This window comes from Leptomonas pyrrhocoris, assembly GCF_001293395.1.
Source record: "Leptomonas pyrrhocoris isolate H10 chromosome Unknown, whole genome shotgun sequence".
In the NCBI taxonomy this organism is placed as follows: Eukaryota; Euglenozoa; class Kinetoplastea; order Trypanosomatida; family Trypanosomatidae; genus Leptomonas; species Leptomonas pyrrhocoris.
The window spans coordinates 36,751-58,960 of NW_015438364.1; the positions used below are offsets into that span (position 1 = coordinate 36,751).

A 22,210-nucleotide genomic window follows, 5' to 3' on the forward strand; every position below is an offset into this window, starting at 1 on the left:
TTCACCGTAACGGTAATACTAATAATAAATAAACCCCCACCCCTACGCACTGCCCAGAGACGTTACACCAACATAAAGCGAAACATGCAAAGCGAACACGAGAGGCCGGGTTGTGGCGGGTGTGGAACACGCAGCGGCGGGGCGTTTTCGGTGCATTCAACATACATACAGAGGAAGAGTGAGACTCGCTGTGCGCATTCCCTCGCTGACGTAAATGATAACAAAAAAGGCTTTCTTGAAAGGTTTTGTTACTCCAACCTGGTGAAGGAAAAAGAAATTCGATGTGCGCAGGAGACGTAGTAAAGCGCCCTTCTATAGTCGCAGTTGTTGTTAAAGAGGTTAAAGACACTCCTGTCACCTCACGTCCTCTGACATGCACACACTCCAGTGCCAACCCCCCCCCCTCTCCCCTTGTAGCACAACACTTACATCTCGCCTTTCTATGTCTCTTGAGGACGCTTCTTCACGACACAAACGCCCTCTAACACCGTACTCACAGGCACGTACTTCGGATCGGCACACTCCACCTTGTCAGTTGCACTCAGCAGAACCGGCGTCTTCTGCGTCTGGAAGCCGGTGATGGGCTTCGGGTTACCAGGCAGCGCCACCGTGTCCACGGGCAAACCCACACGCACCATCACGGAGTCCACCGGCTCCATCTCCTCATCCACCGCCATCATCATGCGTGGGCTGATGGCGGGCGTGATGGCGTAGAACATATAGTGGCACTCACCCAGCAGCGTGTTGGAGAAATCAAGGGAGCTGTGCAGCAGACTCAGCACGCCCATCAGCGCCGTCATGTCCACCGAATTTCCATCGTTCTGCAGACAGGACAGCGTCAGGTGGCCCTTGCCCATCGCGCAGAGACCCTCCGCCAGGCGCACCGCAAAGGTGGCACCCGCGTAGATTTGCTTCTGGTAATACGAGGAGAGATTGTGCAGCTTCGTGGCGACGCGGGCGTTGGTGCTGCCGGCGGCAACGATGCCCATCGCCATAATGGCGTTGGTGGCCGTCGACACATCGGAGTCGTGCGCCAGCCGGTTCAGCGTCTCCACCACCGGCATGTTCGGGTTGCCGGCAGAAAGCAGCGCGTAGACCAGCGGCACGGCGCAGCGGCCCGACATCGGGTCCTTGCCTTTGCTCACCGTGTCGGCCAGCAGGATGTGGATAATGGCGCGCTTCGTCATCTCCATACCCAGATCCTCGCCCACGGCGATCAAGCCGATGCCGAGCACCGCAGCTGCTTTGTAGTTCAACGGTATCGGCTTCTCCTCCCCTTCGGGCTTCTGCGCCTGCTCATTCGCCTCTTCGTTGCCGTCTTCGGCCTCGTTCTTTTCCTCCTCGTTCTCCGGCTCCTCGTTCTCGGCGATCACGTGGAAAAGACTCTGGATAACAACGACGTTGCCCGTGGCCGCAAAGGCACAGCTGCGCACCACGATCTCCGTGTAGCGCTGAATGAGCGTGGGCAGCGCACGGGTGGCGTCCAGCAAGGTGTCGGCGGCCTCCTGTCGGCCGAGAAACATGCAGCCCAGGGCGAGAATAAGGTAGCGCACGCACGGCTCCTTCAGCTTGTTCTCCGGGACCTCCATCAGGCAGTTGATCATCGTCTCAGAGATGTCCTCGTCTGCGGAGGCAACAAAGACGGTGGACAAGGCGTAGGCTGCGATGCACTGCACCAACAGCTTCTGCTCCGAGTCCGCCAGCATGGGGACGAGCAGCTCCTTCACGTCCTCCTTGCGTGTACCGGCGTAGGCGTAGCCCAGACCCAGGATGGCGCCAATGGCCACCTCATCCTCATGCGCGTTGATTTGCTCGGAAAGCAGACCCAGAGCAGGGTCGAAGGGGTTCTTCACCCCGCACATGACAATGCCAGACGCAAGGCACGCCCCCGCCTTCACGTAGGTGCTCTCTGAGTAAAAGTACTTGTCGATCTGCTGCAGACCCTCAACGTGATCCCACAAGTGCAGCAGGCCCAGCGCAGCCGTCGTGGAGATGATGCGGTCCTCGCGTTGGTCAAAGAAGAAGGCCGGCGTGTCGGAGAGGAACTTGTCCGTGCCGTAACCGCAGTTCGCCAGCCCGCTTACAAAGGCGCTGACGAGGTTGTTCTGCAAGTCCTTCGGCGCGCTCTTCTCATCTGTCGACATCTTAAAGACTTCCTCTAAGGTCTTGGGGGCCATGGAGTCCAGCTCCTGCGCGGTGTGGCGGTACAGCTGCGACAGCCGCATGTTGCCATTGGCGTCCTGGAGTAACTCGTCCTCCTCGTCGTCCATATCGAGGAAGAACTTCTGTCGCGCGCAGGAGAGGGCCATCTGAAGACGCTCGGGCTTACTGGTGCACTCCTTGAAGAGCTCCGCCACCAGCTCCCGGTCGTTGAGTGCGAGCGCCACCATCGCGGCATCCGGGTAGGCCTTCATCTTCTTGTAGATGTCGTAGACGGTGCGCAGCGCCTCACTGTCGGAGGGGCGTGTCAGGTATTTGCTGATTGCGGCGATATAGTTTGCAATGCGTTTGTAGTTGGACGCCTCTGCGTGCGGCAGGATGCGCGCCACGCCGTCGATCTCCAGAAGTAGGTCAATCGCCGTTGCCTCGTCTTGATGCATCAGCATGTAGGTGACTGTCTGATCCACAAAACCGTTGAGGTGGTCGGTCGGGTCGTGGTTGCCGGCCCGATCCCGCCACTCCTCCGCGATGGCGCCGGCGAGGAAGCGCAGGTACTCGTGGCCCCACTGCGCCAGATCGTCCGTGGTGCCCTTCAGTTTGTGCTCCAATAGCGTGCGGTTGCCGCTCTTCGACTCCAGCGTCATCGAAATAAAGGAAAGAAGGTCGTGCAGACGGCGGGACACCGAGGGGTCCTGCGTGCCCTTCAGCGCCGCCTCCAGATCCGGGTAGAGGGCGCGAATATGCTTCAGCGGCGGCGGCACGGCAGCAAGGCTGCCACTGCTGCTCGTGCGCAGCAGCTCCACCAGACGCTCCACCGCGACTTTTGCGATGCGGGCGTCGGTGTCCGCGGCCCGCGTCACGAGGAGCTCCACTTCCTCCTTGATGCGCCTGTCCTCCTCACTCATCTTGTTTTCATTCTCCTTCTTCTTCTTCTCATTGACGTCGTTCTTCTTCACCGGGTCCTGCGAGGGCACCCCGACCTCGACCTCTTTGGACTTCGGCTCCATGGCAAGCGGGTGTGAAAATGGAAGTGGGAGGAAGCGTTAGTGCACCGGAGGCGAATCCGCACGGGACAGCGAGCAGCGGATCAAGCAAAAAATGAATGTACGTAAAAATAAGGCGAAATAAAGCGTGGGAAAAACCGCGTAGACATAGAAGAGAATCAACGCGAAAAGCTTACGGGGTTCGACTAGCACGGGGGGAACACGTCGCCACGTCCAACTTGAGTGAGCTAAATCAAAGGAAAACAAAATACACTGGAGAGAAAGAAATTCACATCACGACACGCAAAGCCATCCGCGGCGTCACAGAAATACGAGGAGAAAAAGATAGGTTCAGATGGAGTGAAGAGCTGTTCGGTTTTTTGAAAGGAGGGGCGGTTGCTCCGTTCTTGAAGAGCATGTCTCAGCGAGTGTGAAGTCTGAAACCTCTGAGCGAAAAACATCGGCCAACACACAATCGCGGTTTCGCACTTCAGCTCCTCGTCAGCAAAGAAAGGCAACACCTCTGAGATGTACCGCAAAGTGAGCGCACGCGCAAGCAACGAAAAGTATGCAATCTGCAATTCGTCGTTTCTTCTCTTGACCGCCGTTTGTTGGTTTGCAGCTGTGGTGTGTTTACAGATGGCGCTTTTTATCGTGGTGACGTCTGCGGTGACACGTACTCGCCACCACAGCAATCAGATGGCGATTCTTGTTTACATGAAAGGCAGAATGCGAAAAGAAAAAAGAAGAGAGAAATTCCAAAGACACAGATATCACCAACGCGGTTCAGCCGCCACAGTGGCCACGACTGCCGGCTTCAACGCCGGAGCCATTCATAAATCTTACATCAGTAAAACACCAGAAGAAAAGGCACGGCTTTGTTCCTCTACCGCAGGAGTTGAGAAAGCTGCCGCACAAGAGACGAGAAGTACACACAGTTGCTCTCCGCCAAGTGCTCGCCCTGCTTCGGCAGCTCCATGTTCAAAAGCAGCTGGAACTCCGCCAGCCGCCGCACCGCCCGCGCCGCATCCGTCTCAATCGAAATGACGCCCATGCAGTTGCACAGGAACACGTTGAGGAAGTGAAAGACGACGCCGGTGCGGCAGCCGCAGTCGTAGGCCAGCCGGCGGCTCTGGCAGCGCGCGAAGAACGACGCGTGGCGAATGGCGGATATGTACGGGCTGTAGAGGACACCGCTGTAGGCGTAGGCGAGGGCCTCACCCGAGGTCGCACGCACGCAGGTGCCGCGCTTCGCATCCCACGTGCTCCCGGCGATGACGGTGGCGAGGCCGTGGGCGGCTGCGTAGGTCGACAACCCAAAATCCACGTCCACTCCCCAAACCCGCTGCTGCTCCGCTGCACCGTCTGCGCCTGCCGTGTCGGTGGTCACGACGTAGTCCACGGAGACGTACCCGATAATACGCTTGCGGTAGGCGGCTTGGCCCACGCTGAGGGAGGCGCCTCGAATTGCCGCGTAGGGCACGGTAGAGCGGCACGGAAACAAGGAACCCATCACGGTGAGCGCCGGCGCCAGCAGCGGCTCCACCACCGACTCCAGCTGCACCGTGCCGGAAGGCGAAATAAAAAGATTGGCCGTCACCGGGGAGGTGAGCCCGGGCAGCACCGCCTCGACGGTCCCGCCTACCATGTCGAACATCGCCAAGTACGACTCCCAGTCGGGGTAGATGTGAGGATGCAGCAGACGGACACGCTTGGCGCCGTGTACCTCCAATTCGCGCGCCACTGCAGCCTCTGACGCTCCCTCGCTGTTATCCTGCAAGGACCGCAGACGGTTCACATCTAAGTAGGCGTGGCCGTGGCTGGCGAACTCGTTCTCAAGCTTGATGAGCCAGCGTGAGACATCGCGGTGCTCCAAGATTAAGGAAGTGAGTGCGTGCAGCAGATCGCCTCGAGATCGAAGCTGCGCTGCTCCGGGCGGGGTCATCACATCAGCCGCCTCGAGTAAGCGCCGGCAGCCGCTCTTCGAGCCGTAGGCCTGCACAATGCGAGGCTCCGCAGAGAGCAGTGGCACGTTCAACTGACTCGCCAAGGTGAGCTCCTCTGGGCCCACCACCGCAGGCACAATGTAGGCGGGCTTGCCAGTGCTGAGTGCCGAGAGCAGCTTCAGCAGCCGGGGGGAGAGTAATATCATGCGGGTGAGACTCAGACCAGCAGGGAGCCGTGCTGCATTCTCCGGCACGACGTACGTCAGCCGCCCTGCCACGTTCGTGATGCCGCTCTCCGCCAACAGCTTTTCGTAGTACTGCCGAATTTCCTGTTCTGGTTTTTCAGGGACGACAAAGACGACCTGCACCCGTGGGTCGGCCAGCATGCTGAGGCGGGTCAGCTGCCCAAGCTGCTGCGCTTCAAAGAAGGACACCTTCTTGGCCTGATAGGTGGGGTAGGAGAGGGAGGGAATGTGAAGGATGGTGCGGCGTCCCTCCTGTATCTGCGGCCACGCCGCCTTGAATTCCTCCATGGTCTGTCGCCACCGCAGCAGGTTGGTGTCGCGAAGCGTGCGGATGGTGCGGCGGGTCATGCAGCGCGCCCGGTAGGTCGCCCACTGCCGCTGAATCGCGATGGCGGCACGGGTGCCAATGAGGAGGTGGATGTACGCAATGCGTTGCCGATACATGAGCCACGTGGCTTGGATCTTGGTGGCAGCAATGTGGTGGCGACGGGGGCCGTAGTGGAAAGGGCGAGAGGCGTCAGAGACCAAGGGGAGTATCTCCTCTACGTTGGCGATACACTGCACCAGCTCGGCAGCAGTGACCAAATCCGGAGCTTGGTAGGAGGCCAGCTGCGCCAGTTGCTTGCCGTCCACGTAGGCCAGCTCCACCCCGTAGGTGGACATGAGCTCCTCCAACGCCTCAATCAGACCCTCCACTTCTCCCCAGCTGGCACTGTAGTGTCGTTTGAAGGACGCAAACTCTGGCGTGTTGCGCAGTGCTTTGCCTTTGCGGATGATGAACTCGTGCATCGAGTACAAATCAAGAAGCTGCGTGTACGTTCGCGTGTCGTCGCGCGTGGTGGCGTCAGCGTGTACAGCCGGGGCCATGTTTGCCGCCGCGGAGGAAGAGGAAGACGGCTGCGGCTGTGGCGATGGCGCTGATCGCTGTGCTTCAGAGGCCGCTGCTGCTGCGGCGGCTGCTGCTGCTGCCTGTTGCGCACGTCGCTCCTGCGCCTGATCGGCCTCCCACCCCTTCAACTCCTCCAAGTTGAGCGCAGCGGGGATGCGGGCGAGTTCGTCCATGTCTAGCTTGTACTCCCGCACGCCGTTGAAGCCGGAGTTCTCTGTCATCACGTTCGGCTGCCGGCGACTGCGCTCCGCCGACTTGTGCAACACGACGCGCTTTGAGCGCATTGGGCCATCGGTGGTCAGCATTGGCTCTAAATCAGCATCGGCCTTGATGATGCCGCTTTCGATGAGGTGAAGAAGTCCGCACGGTGGCGAAGGTGTGTAGGCGGGGCCGCGGACGGTGCCGTTCGGAAATGCGCCTGATTTACTTGACAGCATCGGCAGCCGCGTTGACGGCGTCCGCACCGTCGTGGTCTGCGACTGGGAAGGCTTGAGCGACTTCATGGAGTATGGCGTCAACAGAAAGCCGTGTGAAGACAAAACCGCCAGGCAGCGTACACGCCTTCTTTGCAGTTTGTTTGCTGTTGTCGTTGAGACGGTGAGGCCACGTTACGGCGAAACCAAAAGAAAGCAAGAGACAAAAGAACCAAGGCGTACTTGGTTCGCTCGTCTCGCCTTCGCAAATCACTATGGTAGGCGGGCTCGAAAGAATTGAAAGGAAAACAGACAGACCGCGCGGAAGAGGGGAGTGAGGCGAATTTGGGGAAATCAAAAAAAAAATCCGGTCAGAGAGATGTGCTTCTGAATGACGTGAAGTCAACCGATACGTCCCCCGCTCGACACACACGCCTTTGTTTCGTCTTTCAGCCGCTTACATCTAAGGCTTCCTTGCTGTCACCAGAACTCGCACCGTGACCAAAAGAAAAAGAAGAAAGAGAGGGGCGGGGGAGCGATGGCCTTCAAGTCAGCTCTAGGAATTCTCTTCTTCTCTCGTTCGCGGCCATCTTCTGCCGCTCCGCGTGTGTTGGACAAAACACTTTTTGCCGGTTGAGGTGCATTAAATGTAAAACGCAGATAAGTCGAATAAACGGATAACAAATTCACGCATAAATCAGCACCAACGCGCGCACGCAAGGCCGAAAAGAAGAGCTCAACAACCAACAAAAGGGGATCCGCCCGCATCCCTAAACATGCAGTTCACACAGTGCATTGAAACGCTGATGAACCACCGGGAGCCGCCGGCAAAACACGACTCCTTGAAACCAATTCGGTAAAGTGCCGCTTTTCCCACCACCACCACAGTTTGCGGGCAGAGACGTTGAGCACCTCTCTTTCCCAGACCGCAAACCCCTCTCCTTGCGAAATCGAAACAAAAGGAGAAAGGAGTAGATTGCCGAGTATTGGAGAGCAAAGTGACGCCGTCGCCTTTTCCTTTCACTTCTCCAACCCGCGCGCTGCCAGGACCGCACCCACTCCTTCCCCGCGCCCCGCGCTCCGATGCACGCGAAGGTTCATCATCTCGAACAGCTTATTATTTACCTTTATTATTGCATCGTGAAGTCTAAGTTGTCCTCCTCCGCACCGCGGCGCACGGCATCCGCGTTGGGCACCACCTGCGCCGTGGGGGCCTGGCCAATAGTGCGCATCTTAACCCCGTCAGCGTTGGGGTCCTTCATTAAGCCTTCGCCGACGCGCTGCAGCTTTTTGCGCAGCACCGCCACGGCGTCGTACACAATTTGCAGTACCGGCAATACGCCTGTGGACTCAACGGTGAAGGTGAAGTCGAAGTAGCCCATCTTATTCTTCTTGGGCCGCACAAAGACGAGCGGCTCGGGCAGTTTGTCGAAGGGCGGCTCCTGCGCGGTGCACTCACGGCAGAAGATGCACGCGTCTTCGTCCTGGACCTCTACCATGCCGGTGCGCTCCACAAAGCGGAAGACGTTTCGCGGGCACCGCGCCACCCACTCCCGCGCCCGCTCCTTCCCGAGGCTTTGGAAGCCGTTCGGGTTGAGCAGGATATCGGGTGCGTAGCGCATGGCCACCGTGGCCACTGGCATAAACTTGGCGTGTGTCTTGGCGATGTTCTTGCGGATCACCACGTGCAAGTCCAGCACCTGACTGCGGCCTAATGTGACGAGCCAAATACCGTGCTCCTCGGCGCTGACAGGGTACACCTCCTCGTCGTCGATGTGGAGGGAGTCACCGATAAAAACTTGCATGCTATGTTGATTCGATGGGCACTCCACCCGTAAGGAGCCGGTGATTTGGCAATCTGGACAGCCGCCACCACCACAACTACAGTCCTGCGGGAAGTTCAGCCGCTTTGCCTTCTCAGAGAAGAGCGGAACGAGACCCATGCGGTGGGCGATCATCTCATCCGGCAGCACGGAGGTGTTCTGACGAATCGTGACAGACTCGATGCCGAGCGTGGGGACCTCGGCCAGCATCACACGGCGCAGCGCATTTGCGAAGGAGCTGTCTACCTCATTGAGCTTGAACACCAGCGTCTCACCTGCCGCGTGCTCCTTCTTGATACACTCAATGATCTCTACTTTCATTGATTGATTTGTTTTCGCGGTCGTTGACCGGAGAGATGTGAGAATGAAGAAAAAGGAGGAAAGCAAATAAGTTGTTTGTCGCCCCGTGGTGTACAAACAAAAGAGGTAGCTGTGGGATGAAGAAGACAGAACACCAAAGCGGCGGATGCGTAAGCGACGCGACGCAGCGGTGTATGCAGTTCAGCGGCGAACGTTTTCTTCTATGCAATCCACCTCGGCAGCTGCTTTGTCGTAGTCCAAAGATATGAGTCGAAGACAAGTGTTTTCCCCCGCTTTCATCAAGAAAGAGGTCATAGAGAGAGGGGGAGAGAAAGAGAGCTGGGTAGCAGAAATAGAGGCTCAGTTTGTTTTTATGAAGAAGAGTGGGGTCAAGGAAGAACTGTTTCTCCGTATTCAATTCGCCATGCAGATACCCGCAAGGAGCCTTTTTCAGGTAGGACTCTCTCCTGTGCCGCGCAAAACATCGATAACACGTTCCTTTAACGTTTAGTGCAGCACGTTAGAGTCACTGACTCACACCACAACACACTGATGTTCAAAGTCCCATGTCTCTTTCCACCACAAAAACATCGCTGCCTTGCCGGCAAAGCTCCGCAGCAGCTGCTCCTTTGAAAGCACTTCATTGGGCTTTATTTCTATATCCCCCGACGACGCCGAGCAACGGGAGCAACACACAGAAGAATACATGCGAGAAATGGGAGGACAGCGGAGAGACGCACCGACCGGCACGCACATCAGAGGGAGGCGCCTCGCACAGAAGGTAGGGAAAACGTGAACGACCAACAAAAGAAAAAAAACTCGCACCAATCAAAAACAGTAGATACTCTCTAAAGCACTTTTTCCCATAAGAAGACACTTCGGCACAATGACTCTACGTCGTTGGCGTCACGGGACCACTTCCGCGTCTCATACGCACGTGTATGTACATCAACGGTTGGTGCTCCTTGCACGAGTAGCATCCACAAGCTCACCAACAATCTAATCCACAAGCGCCGCAGAAGGAAAAGGAAAGGGAAATAAAAACTCAAGTAAAAGCCTGTGTGGTTCCTGTAGACAGAACGCTTTATACGCTACTCCCGCAACGTCAGGTAGAGCTTCTTCAGCTGACGGGCCTCCCAGCGGACGGTGTTACGGGCGGAGGTGTCTTGCTTCGACGGATCGGGGTGCACAAAGGCGGGGATCTTCTCGCCGTAGAGGTCCGCCTGGTCGAAGAAGACCAGAATCTCCTCAAAGGAGGAGTCCTTGAGGGCGACCATGTGTTTGGCCAGGTGCATCGCCAGGGCAACGAAGCACCGCTTCGCGTAGAACCACGTGTCGGTCATGATCTTGCGGTCGTAGGGGTCGAGCGACTTGATGATGCGCGAGATGCCGAACTCGAAGTTGCCCTTCGAGCAGTAGAGGGTGCCGATAACCAGGTTCACGATGCAGAGGTGTAGCGGCTGCTTGCCGGCCTCCTCGTGCTGGAGAGGCTGCTCCGCGTGCTCGATGCGTCGCATAATCTCCTCCGCGTTCTCGTTCTGCGCCGTCATGATGTAGGACACGCACAGATTCGCCAGCACAATCGCACTGCAGTTCAAGATGTTTTCTTTGTTGCCGTCCACCACGGGCTGGTAGTAGCGAATAGCCTCCTTGAACTTCGTCTCCTGCATAAAGAAGACGTGCGCCACGTTCAGTTTCCACACCTCATTTTCCGAACAGAAGTCAGCGGACTGCCGGAAGAGCCGCTCCACCATTGGATAGTTCTCCATTTCCCAGTAGATGTTTGCCTGGGCCATCAGCACGGGGATGTACTCCTCTAACGTGATGTCGTATGTCTTCACAGCAGCCTTGGCGGCCGCCGCGTCCTGGCCCTGGTCGGCCTCCTGTATTTTACGCGTCATATTGCGCAGTTGCTGCACCATCTTCTGTGCGAGAATGTCGAACTTGCGGTAGGCCTCGGCCGGCGACGTTTGGGCCGTAATAAGGCCATCCAAGAAGTCGTAAAGGGACTGGTTGTTCTGCGAGAGGTACTCCCACGCGAGGTGCGGATTCTCGGCCAGCACATCGGCCGCCAAGTCGTAGTACTGATACTTGCAGTAGAAGAGCAGCAGGTTCTGGAACGTCTCGGGCGGGAAGGGTGGGTTTTGCAGGAGAAAGTTGAACTTCTTGAACCCACTCGTGGGGTCCTCGTTCATGTTGATGAGGGCGGTGTTGTGCAGCGTGACAGGGTCGAGCTCCTCGTCGGAGCGGGGCGGCATGTCCGTCAGCGCCTCCTTCGCGGCGGCCAAATTCTTTGTCTCGTACTCGATCGCTGCCTTTAAGTTAAACGCCTCAATTAAGGCGGTGTCCTTCAGCAGCTGCGTGTTGCCCACCGACCGAGCCTCGCCTCCTTCGGTGTTGATGCCGATACCCAGCTCGGGGTGGTCCTCCACACCGCGATCGATAATCTCGCTGAGGTGCTTCAGTGCGGGGCCGTATTGCTCCATTCGGTAATACATGAGTGCCATGTTGTACGTCAGCGGTGCAGAGAAGCCCGTTGTGTTCTGCGCCTGCTTAAACTTATCCAACGCCTCCTCGTAGCTGCCCTCCTTGCTCAGCACGCAGGCGCGCAGCACCAGCGTGTCCGCGTCGCTCGTTGGTGCCTGCTCGAGAAACGACTTTGTTTGCGGGAGGTCCTCTTGCTCGTAAGCGATGGCCGCCTGCAGCTTGGTAACCATAGCCTGGTTCTGTTCCGACATTATCATGGTACACAGGCGGTTGCTCTCCACATACGCACCCGCTTTGTAGAGGGACTGCGCGTAGTAGACGCGGTACTCCTCAATGTTGGGGCAGCACTTGGTGAGTTGCTCGTACAGGTCCGCCGCCTCCGCGTAGCTGCCCATCATGTAGTAGCAGTACGCCATCAGCGAGAGCGCGGCGCGGCTGCGCGGGAACTCCTCCAGCTGCGTAGAGAGCAGCTCCACCGCTTCCTCGTACTGGTGGTCGCGGATGTAGCCGTAGACGGTGGAGGTGAAGGTGCCCTCCTGTACCTGTGTCTGAATGCGGCCCAGGGTGGTACCGCCTCCCATCGTCGTGGTGGGCCGCAGCGAGCCCGTCAGTGAGGAGCCGGTGCCTGAAAAGGCAGCCCCGGTTGTGGGCGGCCGCATGCCGGTGATGGGTCGAGTAGACATGTCCCCGAAAAACGCTAGAGCAACGTGCGAGTAAAGATGTAGGAGAATATAGAGAGCCACGAGTTCAGCTGACTGCAAACAACAGACGAAGCGTATTTTCCACCTCCAGTGACAACGACTTCCCGTCGACAGTTAATTCGGCAGCGTGTGTGTGTGTGTGTGTGTTGTAGGTTTCCGTGATCAGCAACTCAAGACAGCATTCAAAGATAAGAACAGTTGGGCATACGGCGGAGAAGGAACGTAGCGGAGCACACACGAAGTTGAAGGGAAACGATACAGGCGCAACTCTAAACTGGCATGGAGCACTGCTGCACGGTGCACGAAGAGGAGAAGCAATCCATGCATCCTTGGGCAGCTGTCCTTTCAAAAAGAAGAAAAAGATATAAATCAGAATGTTGGTATTTGCCAACATTTGAAATGCCGCAGGCAAACGAAAACAATAACAGAATTGAATTATCTGAGCAGCGCCACGCGTCATCGAAACGAACAGAGGAATTCAAAAAAAGGGGGGAACCAGCAGCGCAGAGTTCGCTGCGGCGAGGTCCGCACACCAAACGCACACATCACACACATTACAGCAACCTCCGTTCCACATTCGCACGTATTCATGTCGAGCCGAGACACGAGAGCTTTCCGCAACGACATAGCCCTCTTCCCCTACACAAGAGTCGTCGCCTGCTCATCACTGCGCTTCCGTGTCGCCATCTGCACAAATTGCAGATGTTTGCCGTCTAGGTTGTAGAACCTCTGCCACACGACGCACATCGCCACCGCCACCCCGCACGTCTGCAGCCCCAGCAAGGCGAGCATGGTCGAGCCGTTGGCCACTACATACGACGGCATCAAGGTAGGCGGTGCGGGAGTGACAACACGAGAAGAGTTGGTTAACGGCGGCGTCGATGTTGCGACATGAGCGAACGCCGGCACCACCCGAAATGCACGCGATGCCGCAAGAAACAACAGGACCATCGCAAACGACAGCGACTGCATGGGAACGTTGCCCACCGACGTCAGCTGTTTCGTGCACGTGGTCATCGAAGAGGCGCGTCCAAACAGAATGGCATCCTCCTCCACTACATCCTCCTGTGCCAGGTCCAACATGTCACGCAGCGCGTCCAAGACGAGGCGCTGCAAGGCCACCATTATCGCGCACCACGCCGTGCCAGCCGTAGACACCTCCACAAGGAAGTTCTTCGGTTTCGGCTCGATGACGCGAGGGCCGGCGGCTTCCGCGGTGTCGGTGTCTCGCGTCAGGTAGGCGAGAAGCAGCGAGGCGGCACCCAACATCGCCACGACAGCGAAGCCCATCGACAGGCCGCGCTTCTTGCCCAACACCGCGCACACCACCGCCCCCATTGGACTGAGCAGCGACGACGCGGCGATGACGACGCCCAGGATCGCGGCTCGTATGGCGGCGGACAGCTGTAGTCCACACCCCAGCGTGAGCACGAGATGGGCGAAGTAAAGAACAAACGAGTGTGCGTAGCAGTGCAGGGCCCGCACCGCCAAAAGTGCCTTCATGGAGCGACGCTGACACGTTTGACGCGCAAAGGCGTGAAACTCTGCGGATGATGCGTCGGCGCTCGTGAGCGAAGAGGGAGGAGACCAGGGGTGCTCGGCATCTTCACGCACCGAAGAAGGGGAGGAGCTCTCCGCTGCATGGGCGCGGCGCCGCACATGCTGCAGCCCACTAAAAACGCCTAAGGCGCCGACACTCATCATCAGCACAAGCCAGTGGAAGCCGCCCAAGCGGCCGCTCCTCGGCACAGCGCCGTCGTACAGCAGTGCCGCTGCAAACACGACCGCCGCAACACTTGCCGCCGCCAGGCGAGCAACCCAGGCGATCCACTCCCCCTCCTTGGGTCGCTGCTGCGCCATCTCACGTGCCGCCTGCGCCGTGAACGCAGAACATCCCTCAGCGAGTGCGCTCAACGCAGCAAAGAGGCACGTGAAGGAAACTGCGGAGGGCAACAGCGGGAAGCGCAGCAGCCACCACGACAGCCCAAACAAAAGCGCAAAGCATTGCTCGCAGGAGAGCCTGCGCAGCAGCACCGGCAGCACACGGCTGCTGGGGAAAGCCGTCGTCACAAGACTCAGCAGGCCAAAACGGTGAAGGGAGGTGACTACGGCGTAGGCCGTCTGTGCAATGACGAAAAGCAGCAGGCCCCACGTCGACAGGTGCGCTTGTACCTCATCATGGCGGTCCTTGGCCTTGACAGGTCGCACATTTACAATGAGAAGGCGTTCGTGGACGTAATACTCGACGAAGAAGGACATGAACACAGCTGCGAGCAGGTGGACAGCAAAGGTGTGAAAGCCGAAGAGAAGCAACCCCCTCTTTGTGCCGGCTACCATGATGACGGCACTTCAAGCGGTGCGGTGCCCAAATTGCAACGCGGAAGCACGAAACTCGAAAGGAGGGAACGCGCGACGACGACAAGTTCCGAGAGAACTGATAAGCCGGTAGGCGCACTCGTGAAACGCGGGGAAGCAGTGGGGGAGAATTGTGAGGTGTGTGATGAGGAGCGATGTTCGGCTGGAGTCGCTTAGTAGCCCGCACATTCCTGTCCCGTGCTCGTGCCCCCCTCCCCACTCCGCGCCAAAGAAGCAGCGAATAAAACTAGTAGTGACAATGGTAGTAGGATGAGCGACCACAGCTAACTGTTTTCCCTGCAGATCAAAACGTCGGTTACGCTTCAAAACTCCGTACCTCTTTTTCCGCTTTCTATTATCCTACTATTGACGACGAGCGTGGAAATGGCGAGCGAGGGTGACCGCAGATGAAGATACGGAGGAGAACAGCACAGGCACGCGAAGCCAAAGATAAAGAAAACAATGAATCGGAAAAGAAAGGTGAAATAAAAATCATTTGACTCACACAGAGAAAGAGAGAGCTCCACATCGTCGCTCGTGCCACACCGCCTCTCAGCCTATTTGGGTGAAGGCCGACAGACTACGAGTGGCAGAAGAAAAAAAGGGTCAGTGCCGGCGTTCACAATAAGCTGAAAAAGACAGTCGTTATGCAGGACAGATTGTGGCTGTCGACCCGCCTTCACTGTCAGAGTGATTTCAGCAAGGAAAATTGCCGGTTTTTCCAACGACGTTTGTGGATATAGTGGACGTGTTTTGTATCATATAATTCCTTCCATTTTCTTTCTTTAGTGAATATGCGCTCAGCTTTCTCGTTTCCATTCGCACTCATATTAATAGCAGCGCGGCCAAACCCACGCATACCAACAGCACAGCTCTCATTCAGCACTAATCTTGGCAACGTTCGGCCAACACGGACGAGTTTGTGAAACGAAAAAAGGCAAAGGAGGTGCGAAGCGTTGATGCTACATTATACGTACACTGCCTCATGGTCAGAAGCACAGAAGAAAAAACCGCAGTTATATGAAGAGAAAACGAGTGCGGTGCAGGTTTTGCACCACTGAGCACGGCGCTAGGTGCACAACCAGTATAGAACGCTTTTGCACATGAATTGCGTGTTGGCCGCTGCCGAGCAGGTGTGTGTCCACAAAACTCATATTACTTTACATTGCCCTCCGTCCGAGGAAACAAAAAAAGAAATAGAAGCACAATAAAAAGCTCGTGTGCAAGAAGGTGCGGCTCTTCCCTCCGCAAATTCCTTCCGCACGGCCGAAGCACAGTGGCGTACGGAGGGGAGCATCGAAGGGAGAGTCCTTTGCCATTACCACACTGCCACCTTTCGGGCACAGAGAGAACAATAAGCGCGCCTCAGCGTGCGGTCTAGCCTTCCTGCTCCTCATCGTCCTCGTCGTCGTCGTCGCGCTGCTCCAGAGCCTTCTTAAACATCGCCCCCTCATCCGCGTACACCGCCTTGCGCATCTTGCTAAACTCCCGCTTGTGCTGTTCCGCCATGAGCTCGCCTGTGGCCGTGCCGGGGTGCAGCATGGGTCGCCCGCTCTTCGAAAGGGGTGCCTTGGGCCGCTCTGACATGTCTGACTCAATCTGCTCTCGCATCTCCTTTACTTTGGCGTTGACGGCGGGGTCCCATTTTTGGGCAATCTCGCTCCGCTCCTCATCCTCCTCCATGTCTTCGCCGTCGACGTAGGAGTACGGCGTCTTCGGCTCGGTAATGTGTAACGTGACGGGGTGCTGCCGCTGGTACTCGGCGTTGGCAGTTAGATTCTGCTCATCCCATTCGACGTGTTTGGAGCCGGACATGATGGGATACAGCTTAAAGAAGAAAAAAAGGGAATGATACTAAAATGTTGGAGCAACAACTGTTGATGACACACAACTGTGCAGTCGGGATGCGGGAATGCTCCGAACCGACCAGAGTTGCAGGCGTTAAAAGGGGAGGGTGAAAACAAGGAGCGTGGTGCCGTGAAGAAGAGGAATTTTGGGAAACGAAGAAATCGCACGAAGGTGAGAAGAAGAAAAAGAAGGCATTCGACAGTCACTTCGACCCGCTTTAGAGCAGTTCATAGTGTTACCCCTTCACGCTTTTACAGCGATCCGAATGCCGCCCACGGCCATTAAATGACTTACGGTACTCGAAAGGAAAGCAGCACCTCAGTCCTGCTTGCAAAAACGGAGACAATTTACATTCCTTTCCTCCCTTACTAAACAAGCCTTTTCACATACAAAAAGCTTTCCAGGAGAGCAGGGAGACAGCGCAGCTTACCCCGTCGCCTACTGCACAGAAGATCGGCTTCACACACCGCATCCGCATCCGCATCCGGCCCAAATTCACGACGACCTTTACATCGGCCAACTTAGCCACAAAATGACGCTTCGCCGTTTCCCCTTTACTTTCTCTCTCGGCGCTTAGCGAAACTGCATTCGTGCAACTTGCAGCAACGCAGGAGGGAGCAGACGCTCGCACACGCTCATCGGTACTCGCGCCAACTCCACCGACTGTGGGATGTCGGCCGGCGTAGTGTACTGCAACGGGACCGGAAAGCCACCCCACGTCTGCATCTGGGCCAACGCGCACGACGGTGCAGCGGGGAAGTCTCCACTGCTACCGGGCGTCGACACATTCTTCGGCGTCCCTCCCCCTGCCCTGACAGACGCTGCAGTGCTTCCTGGCGTGGAAGACGGCGTCCCTGCGACTGCTGCTGACCCACCAGCTGCGTCGGCCTTCTTCAAGGCCGATTTACGCTCCGCCAGACGCTTCTTGAGCCCGTCCAGCGCATGCGAAGTCTTGCTGGTGCTCTTCTGCGGCGAGTCCTTGGACGGAGGGGATGCGGCCGTCGAGGCGGTGACTCCAGACGGTGCGGTGGAGGACGAAGCGGCGGTGGCTGATGGAGTGTTGTGGCTATGTATTGCCGCCGTTACTGCCGCCTCCGGTGTGCTCGACGGCTTCAGTGTCGTCGCTTCTGTGGGAGAAACGGCCTGCATCAGCGCCTTCCTCACCTCCGCCTCGTAGTAGCGCTTCTGTTCATCGGCGAGGTGGTCCCAGTAGGCAGACATGGTGCTGAGGAAGGTCTTGTGTTTTTCCACGGAGGGGAAAGACGACGGAGGGTTCCAGGTGTGCGGCCACAAAAAGCGTGGCACCGCAGCTGCGACCAAGACGGTTTCCCTCTTCTCCCGATCCGCAGCGGCCGCTGCCTGCGCCGCCTCCGCCGCGACGTCCTCCAGGCTTGGCTGTGGGTGCGGGTCCAGGGAGAAGCTGAGGCGCGTGCGCTGACCCCCTCCGCCGTCTGCCGCCGTCACCTCCAGTTCACATCGACGACTGACCAGATACTTTGTGGCGTCCTCCACCGAAGCGAACTGCGCAAACACAAGGGATTTCTTCTCGTCAACGGCGATGTACGGCACACAACCCTCCGGCACCGTCCGGCGGAGCGCCTTCTCTACTGCGCTGACCGAGACACCAGGTGGGAGACGCGTGATGCACACCTCATAGCTTGGCGTTGCCAGCAGGCTCTCCGTGAAGTGACAGCCGCAGCGGTAGCAGTCGTCCCGCTGCTGGGAGTTGATATTGCTGCAGACTCCACAGGCCCAATCCCCCGCCGGTTTCTCTGGTGTGTCCAGCACCGCTACCCCGTCGCGATTACGAGGGATGCATGGCGGCGGCCTGGGGATGTCACCCAGCACGGAAGGGAGGAAAGCACTCGGCTCAAAAGAGACCGTTCCATCACAGTCTCCCAAAACGCCCTCCACACGAAACTTGCGCTGGGCGTGGTGGCGATGACCGTCGTTCTTCAGAATGGGCGACCGGCTGCGAGAGCGGCGCCGTCCACGCCGCCGATGAATGCTGGAGCGGGAAGAGGAGGAGCTGGAGTAGGACGAGTAGGACGACGATCGCGAGGAGGAGTCGTACGAATAAGATGAGGTGACGCTGTCGGAGCGGTCACTGTCGCTGCCGTCAGAAGGGGGCGACGGCTCGCGTGCGCGCGGTGCCGCGGTGCCACTCATTGCGTGTCTATGGAGCGGTCGAAAATGAATAAATAAAAGTGGCGGCAACAGCCTTTAACAGAAAAACACAGGAGTTACTCGCGAAGTTCCTGATCTACACGAGTTCAAACGAAAACCGCCGCTGATGTGCAACTACAACCAAGAAGGGAAATACACAGACGAAGAGCGAGAAAACTTGTTGTTTTTATACTGCTGAGCCGTTGGCAAGCGAACCGCCAGTCCCGACTCATTCAAACATCGCAGCGCAGGTGGTGGGCAACGCGGAACATCACTTGTTTGCTTTTTGCACATCGCTTCGCCTACAAAACCTATCTCCACCGCCGCCGTTGCCTGCCTCCTTGCGGCAGGTGCGCCTCCACGTTTGAACCCTGAAGCTCATTAAAAAAAAAAAGGGGAGAAGGTTGAGAAATGACGTAGACAGTGGGCGCGTCCTTCTCCCTTCCCTTCGTGCTTCTCTGCTACGGCACCCCTTGGGCCTGCATCTCTTGCAAGATGTGCCGTACGACCTCCTCCGCCTCCTTCTCCGCCCTGTCGATGATCGCCTGCTCTTTGCGCTGTCGCGATGCAGAGACGTAGTTTGTCTTCTCCATCTGTGCCTTCTTCACCTTCTCCGCGGCACGGCGCTGCACCGCGGCTTTGATGGCCTCGTCCTGCAGCAGCTCCGCAACGGTTTCGCTCACCGCCGTGGCCACCTCCGCGTACTCCTCTGCCCGCACGCCGGTCAAGATGCTGTCGGCGCCGCTGGTGGAAAGGATGTCAGTGGAGAGGACAGACACGCCGTAGGCAACTCTCTGAAGCGCTGCGGCGGGTACGTCGAAAACATCGCGCTCCGCCGCGGAGGCCTCGGCCGTGTTGCGCGGGTTTTTTGGGTAGCGAACGCCTGCTGGCGAGGCACGATCGACTGCTGCCGTCGCCGCTGCGGAGGCGCGTCCGCTGCGGTTTGGCAGCGGTAGCATCGTGAACATCGGCAACTGCGGCGGAACCAACAGCCGCGGGTCCACCTCGGACGGCGCTGCCGTGCTGAAGAGCGAGTACAGCGTTACCTTCGCCCGCCTCACCACATCTTCGCGCACGGTGTCCATGAGGGCATCGGACACTGCCCACAGCTGCTCCTGTGTGACCCAGCAGGCCATGCGGAACAGGCACCCACGCATCTCGACGGACACGGATGCTTCGTTCTTGTCCGTGGTGTTCAGCACCTCGAAGGGCAAGCAGTGCATCGCCGCTCGTGCCACTTCAGCGCAGACGGCGTCACCTTTGAACTGTACCAAAATCGGATACACCGCACTGGGAGAGGAAGCCGCGGTGTCGTAGGCGCAGCGGGTGATTTCCTGGCACACGCAGGAGATGTCCAGCAGCAGCGCCCATGCAAAGCCAGCAGTGATGTGCGTCACGGCCAACGGTGCCGTGGTGGGCGTGTGCGGTGCGGCGGGGCCGTCGGTGCGCACACGCCGCAGCACGTACTTCTCCAGGGCTTCCCGCACCGCGTTGTAGAGGTCTGTGACGCTGTGACGGTCGCGTGGGTCGAAGAGTGGGACGTGGATGCCGGGGACGCCGCTCGTCACGGCAGAAGAACCGGCGTAGTCGCGAGTCGCAGAAGTTGCGGCTTTCGCTGACGTCTGCGCAGCAAAGCGGTCGCGACGGGCGGCACCATCACCGCCTGCAAAACTTTCGGAGCTCACCACCTCGTAATGCGGACGAGACGCCTGCCACAGAGGGACATCATTATGGTTTACCTTTTCCTTCGCCTCTCCTTCTGCCGTGCCTCTCCGCTTGGTGTGCTCCTGCAGGAATCCCAGCACGCAGTCCATCACAAGACCCTCTGCCAGGCGCTCCCGTTCCTCTTTGTTGTTGCTGCTGCTGCACGGTGCAGACAGCGGCACCTCATTCAACTTCGCAGGCTGCTGGGACGGATCCGTGCGATTGACATCAAAATGTGCCGTCGGTACCCGTGGGCCGCGCGTGCGACTGGCCGGGCGCACCTGCACCGTGGCAGAGGCCCCTGCGCGATGGGCGGTGGTGGTCGCGGCGGACACAGAGGCTTTCGCAGTTGCCTGCTCTCTGCCGTCTCTCATCTCCAGTGCGCCGTAGCCTCTCAGCATCGCAAACGCCTTCACCAGTCGCTCGACCGCCTCTGAAGCCTCGCGCAGCTCCGACACGCGGGCCTCCGCTGCCGCCATGCGGTGATGGTCCGGTGGTGGGGGCAGCGGGGCGACCAGCTGTGCCCGCTGCTCCAAAGAAGTCGTTGCGTCACAATGGGCACTCTCGCCGCCCATCATCCAACTCTTCGCTTTGATGGTTCCTGCGGGAGCACTCTTAAATGGGGAAGGAGCGGCAGTAGTAGACGAAGTGGAAGAAGTCCCGGTTGCAGACCAGCCAGGCGGGGGTAAAGAAGGCAGCGTCAGCAGAGGTGCGCTCGTCGTTGTGGCGGTTGTGTCGGTGGCATGCGCTTTGAAGGGCAGCGGCGCACTGCCCACCCCACCGGGTGTCAGCAGACTGGGAGAAGACACCCCAGGCACTGCAGCGGCCGACGTAGCAGCAGGAGCGAGGGGAGATGGGGCGAAGGGCGGTGGCAACGATGGAGCAGCAGCGGCGGCGGTAGCCGGTGCTTGCAGCTGCGGGGTGGGGACCAGCAGATGCTGCGAGAGGGTGCTGAAGATGCTGCTGGGGGCCACCGAGGCGCTCTTCGTCTCCGACAGCGTCTTCTGCGGCGACTCCTCAGTCAGCGCGGCGTCGTGTGGCCACTCAGACGGCAACTTTAACGACGGTTCTCGCTTCTCTTCCTTTGTTGAAGAATCGTCTTCGGATTGAGGGAAGGCCACGAACTGGCGCGGCACCCGCGACGGCGCCGGTGGCACCTGCAACTCGCTCGTACGATGCGACGCCGGCCCTTTGAACGTCGTGGTGGAGGCGCTGCCCTGCTCGCTGCCAAAAGCCACGAAGTGGGAGAGAGCCTGAAACTCCGCCCTTTCGCCGGCGCGTGCGGCCTTCTCGGCTATCTCACGCGGCACCCCGGCCGAGCCGCTGTTCGACAGCTTGTCGGAGCTCTGAAACGTTGAGCGGCGCTGCGCATCGCCGTCATTCTGGCCGCCTGACGACTCGGCTCCTTTTACGGAGGTGAGTGCGTCATCGCCTTGGATGGGAGACACCAGCGCGCCCGCTCTGCTGCGTGGCATCGGCAAAAAGGGGAAGGAGGAAGAGGCGCTGCTGCGGTCACTCCTCTCCCACGTCGGCGCAGGTCCCTTCGGTTGTTCAACCATCGCATTAACCGGGATGGGCACTGGAACTTGCTGTGGCAGGGCCCCCGTGCCTGGCGCAGTAGTCGCTGGAGACGCCGAAGGGGCTGTGGGAGAAGCCCCCGAAGGAGGCGAAGTGGCGGAGGTGGCGCTTTTGGACGTCGGTGATGCTTCGTCCTTCAAGCTCTTCGCTCCGTCGGAATTTGAGAGCGGAGAAGGGTGCGCTGACACGGCGTCCTCCTCCTCGTCTGCCGACGTCGACTCGGCCTCGAAGGAGTCGTCGTAGTTGAGCATTTCGACTGTTTCTTTCTTTCTTTCAAAGAATCTGCGCTGCTGTAAAACGTCGGAGTTCTACTTTTGCTCTAGGTCGGTGTGTGTTGAGGGTTTGTGTCTATGAAGGTGTGCAGTCCCTCTACGATTGCTGCGAAAGGAAAATGAGAAGGAGTATTGTATAATAAAAACGCGACTGCGAATGGCAGCAGCTCGTTTCTCTTCCTCTATTCTATTTGGGCTCGCGTTGTTCGACGCTATTTTCTTTTTCACTTGAGTGCGGTTTTGTGTGGTCACAGAGGAGAGAAACCGAAAGGCGGGAGAGCGATGGGACGAGCAGCGTAAGACGGGAAGATCACCGTGAGGACAGAAGAAGTTGGAAGTA

General features: G+C 58.3%; 8 protein-coding genes across 11 annotated transcripts; all 8 read right to left on the bottom strand.

The window, feature by feature from the left end:
- Positions 1-440: 440 nt before the first annotated feature.
- ABB37_04566 (putative Proteasome regulatory non-ATPase subunit) lies at positions 441-3,417 on the bottom strand (the record flags this gene model as incomplete). The annotated part of the gene is made up of 1 exon (XM_015802263.1): positions 441-3,417. The coding sequence occupies exon 1, from the start codon at positions 3,165-3,167 to the stop codon at positions 441-443; it is 2,727 nt and encodes a 908-aa protein (XP_015658707.1). The 5' UTR covers positions 3,168-3,417.
- Positions 3,418-4,029: 612 nt separating this feature from the next.
- Positions 4,030-6,910, bottom strand: ABB37_04567 (hypothetical protein; the record flags this gene model as incomplete). The annotated part of the gene is made up of 1 exon (XM_015802264.1): positions 4,030-6,910. Exon 1 carries the CDS (start codon positions 6,724-6,726, stop codon positions 4,030-4,032), a length of 2,697 nt encoding a protein of 898 aa, XP_015658708.1. The 5' UTR covers positions 6,727-6,910.
- Positions 6,911-7,766: 856 nt separating this feature from the next.
- On the bottom strand, positions 7,767-9,099 carry ABB37_04568 (DNA-directed RNA polymerase I-like protein; the record flags this gene model as incomplete). Of its 2 annotated transcripts, none has more annotated exons than XM_015802266.1 (1): positions 7,767-9,099. In XM_015802266.1, exon 1 carries the CDS (start codon positions 8,778-8,780, stop codon positions 7,767-7,769), a length of 1,014 nt encoding a protein of 337 aa, XP_015658710.1. In that variant the 5' UTR covers positions 8,781-9,099. The 2 variants fall into 2 exon arrangements, with proteins under 2 accessions (XP_015658710.1, XP_015658709.1); XM_015802265.1 differs by having other exon boundaries at positions 7,767-9,053.
- Positions 9,100-9,850: 751 nt separating this feature from the next.
- ABB37_04569 (hypothetical protein) lies at positions 9,851-12,117 on the bottom strand (the record flags this gene model as incomplete). 2 transcript variants are annotated; one of them, XM_015802268.1, is made up of 1 exon in its annotated part: positions 9,851-12,117. In XM_015802268.1, exon 1 carries the CDS (start codon positions 11,927-11,929, stop codon positions 9,851-9,853), a length of 2,079 nt encoding a protein of 692 aa, XP_015658712.1. In that variant the 5' UTR covers positions 11,930-12,117. The 2 variants fall into 2 exon arrangements, with proteins under 2 accessions (XP_015658712.1, XP_015658711.1); XM_015802267.1 differs by having other exon boundaries at positions 9,851-12,048.
- Positions 12,118-12,586: 469 nt separating this feature from the next.
- ABB37_04570 (hypothetical protein) lies at positions 12,587-14,666 on the bottom strand (the record flags this gene model as incomplete). The annotated part of the gene is made up of 1 exon (XM_015802269.1): positions 12,587-14,666. The coding sequence occupies exon 1, from the start codon at positions 14,282-14,284 to the stop codon at positions 12,587-12,589; it is 1,698 nt and encodes a 565-aa protein (XP_015658713.1). The 5' UTR covers positions 14,285-14,666.
- Positions 14,667-15,679: 1,013 nt separating this feature from the next.
- On the bottom strand, positions 15,680-16,218 carry ABB37_04571 (hypothetical protein; the record flags this gene model as incomplete). 2 transcript variants are annotated; one of them, XM_015802271.1, is made up of 1 exon in its annotated part: positions 15,680-16,218. In XM_015802271.1, the coding sequence occupies exon 1, from the start codon at positions 16,115-16,117 to the stop codon at positions 15,680-15,682; it is 438 nt and encodes a 145-aa protein (XP_015658715.1). In that variant the 5' UTR covers positions 16,118-16,218. The 2 variants fall into 2 exon arrangements, with proteins under 2 accessions (XP_015658715.1, XP_015658714.1); XM_015802270.1 differs by having other exon boundaries at positions 15,680-16,194.
- Positions 16,219-16,723: 505 nt separating this feature from the next.
- On the bottom strand, positions 16,724-18,319 carry ABB37_04572 (hypothetical protein; the record flags this gene model as incomplete). The annotated part of the gene is made up of 1 exon (XM_015802272.1): positions 16,724-18,319. The coding sequence occupies one exon, from the start codon at positions 18,317-18,319 to the stop codon at positions 16,724-16,726; it is 1,596 nt and encodes a 531-aa protein (XP_015658716.1).
- A 458-nt stretch (positions 18,320-18,777) lies between these two features.
- On the bottom strand, positions 18,778-22,098 carry ABB37_04573 (hypothetical protein; the record flags this gene model as incomplete). Its single annotated transcript, XM_015802273.1, has 1 exon — positions 18,778-22,098. Exon 1 carries the CDS (start codon positions 21,847-21,849, stop codon positions 18,778-18,780), a length of 3,072 nt encoding a protein of 1,023 aa, XP_015658717.1. The 5' UTR covers positions 21,850-22,098.
- Between the last annotated feature and the right edge of the window lie 112 nt (positions 22,099-22,210).